Source organism: Phaethon lepturus, unplaced genomic scaffold, assembly GCF_000687285.1.
Source record: "Phaethon lepturus isolate BGI_N335 unplaced genomic scaffold, ASM68728v1 scaffold36670, whole genome shotgun sequence".
Taxonomy (NCBI): Eukaryota; Metazoa; Chordata; class Aves; order Phaethontiformes; family Phaethontidae; genus Phaethon; species Phaethon lepturus.
In genome coordinates, this window is record NW_010514672.1 from 1 (window position 1) to 230 (window position 230).

Here is a 230-nt window from a genome sequence, read left to right on the forward strand (position 1 = left end):
GGAGCTGGAGAAGGATGGAGGTTTGCTCCATCCTGACCCTGCTGTACCTGCCCCGTGCGGACGGGGCACCACGGTGAAGGAGTAGGGCTTGGACTCGTGGTGGTAGAAGCTGGTAGAAGTGGTGTCCGACGAGGCGCTGCTGAGTTTCAGGGGGGGCTTCGCCCGCAGCGCAGCTCTCACCTCACCACCCTGCCTGCCCCGCTGGGCACGCTGCCGCGCTGCCAGGAGCA

The 230-nt window shown here is 66.5% G+C and overlaps 1 protein-coding gene across 1 annotated transcript in view; it reads right to left on the minus strand.

Moving 5' to 3' along the window:
• Nucleotides 1–47: 47 nt before the first annotated feature.
• Nucleotides 48–230, minus strand: part of LOC104625893 (chromosome unknown open reading frame, human C6orf132) — a gene marked incomplete at both ends in the record, with an annotated part of 6,823 nt that continues 6,640 nt past the window's right edge. The window contains 1 exon segment of the mRNA XM_010293660.1: nucleotides 48–227. Coding sequence (XP_010291962.1) covers nucleotides 48–227 — 180 coding nt within the window.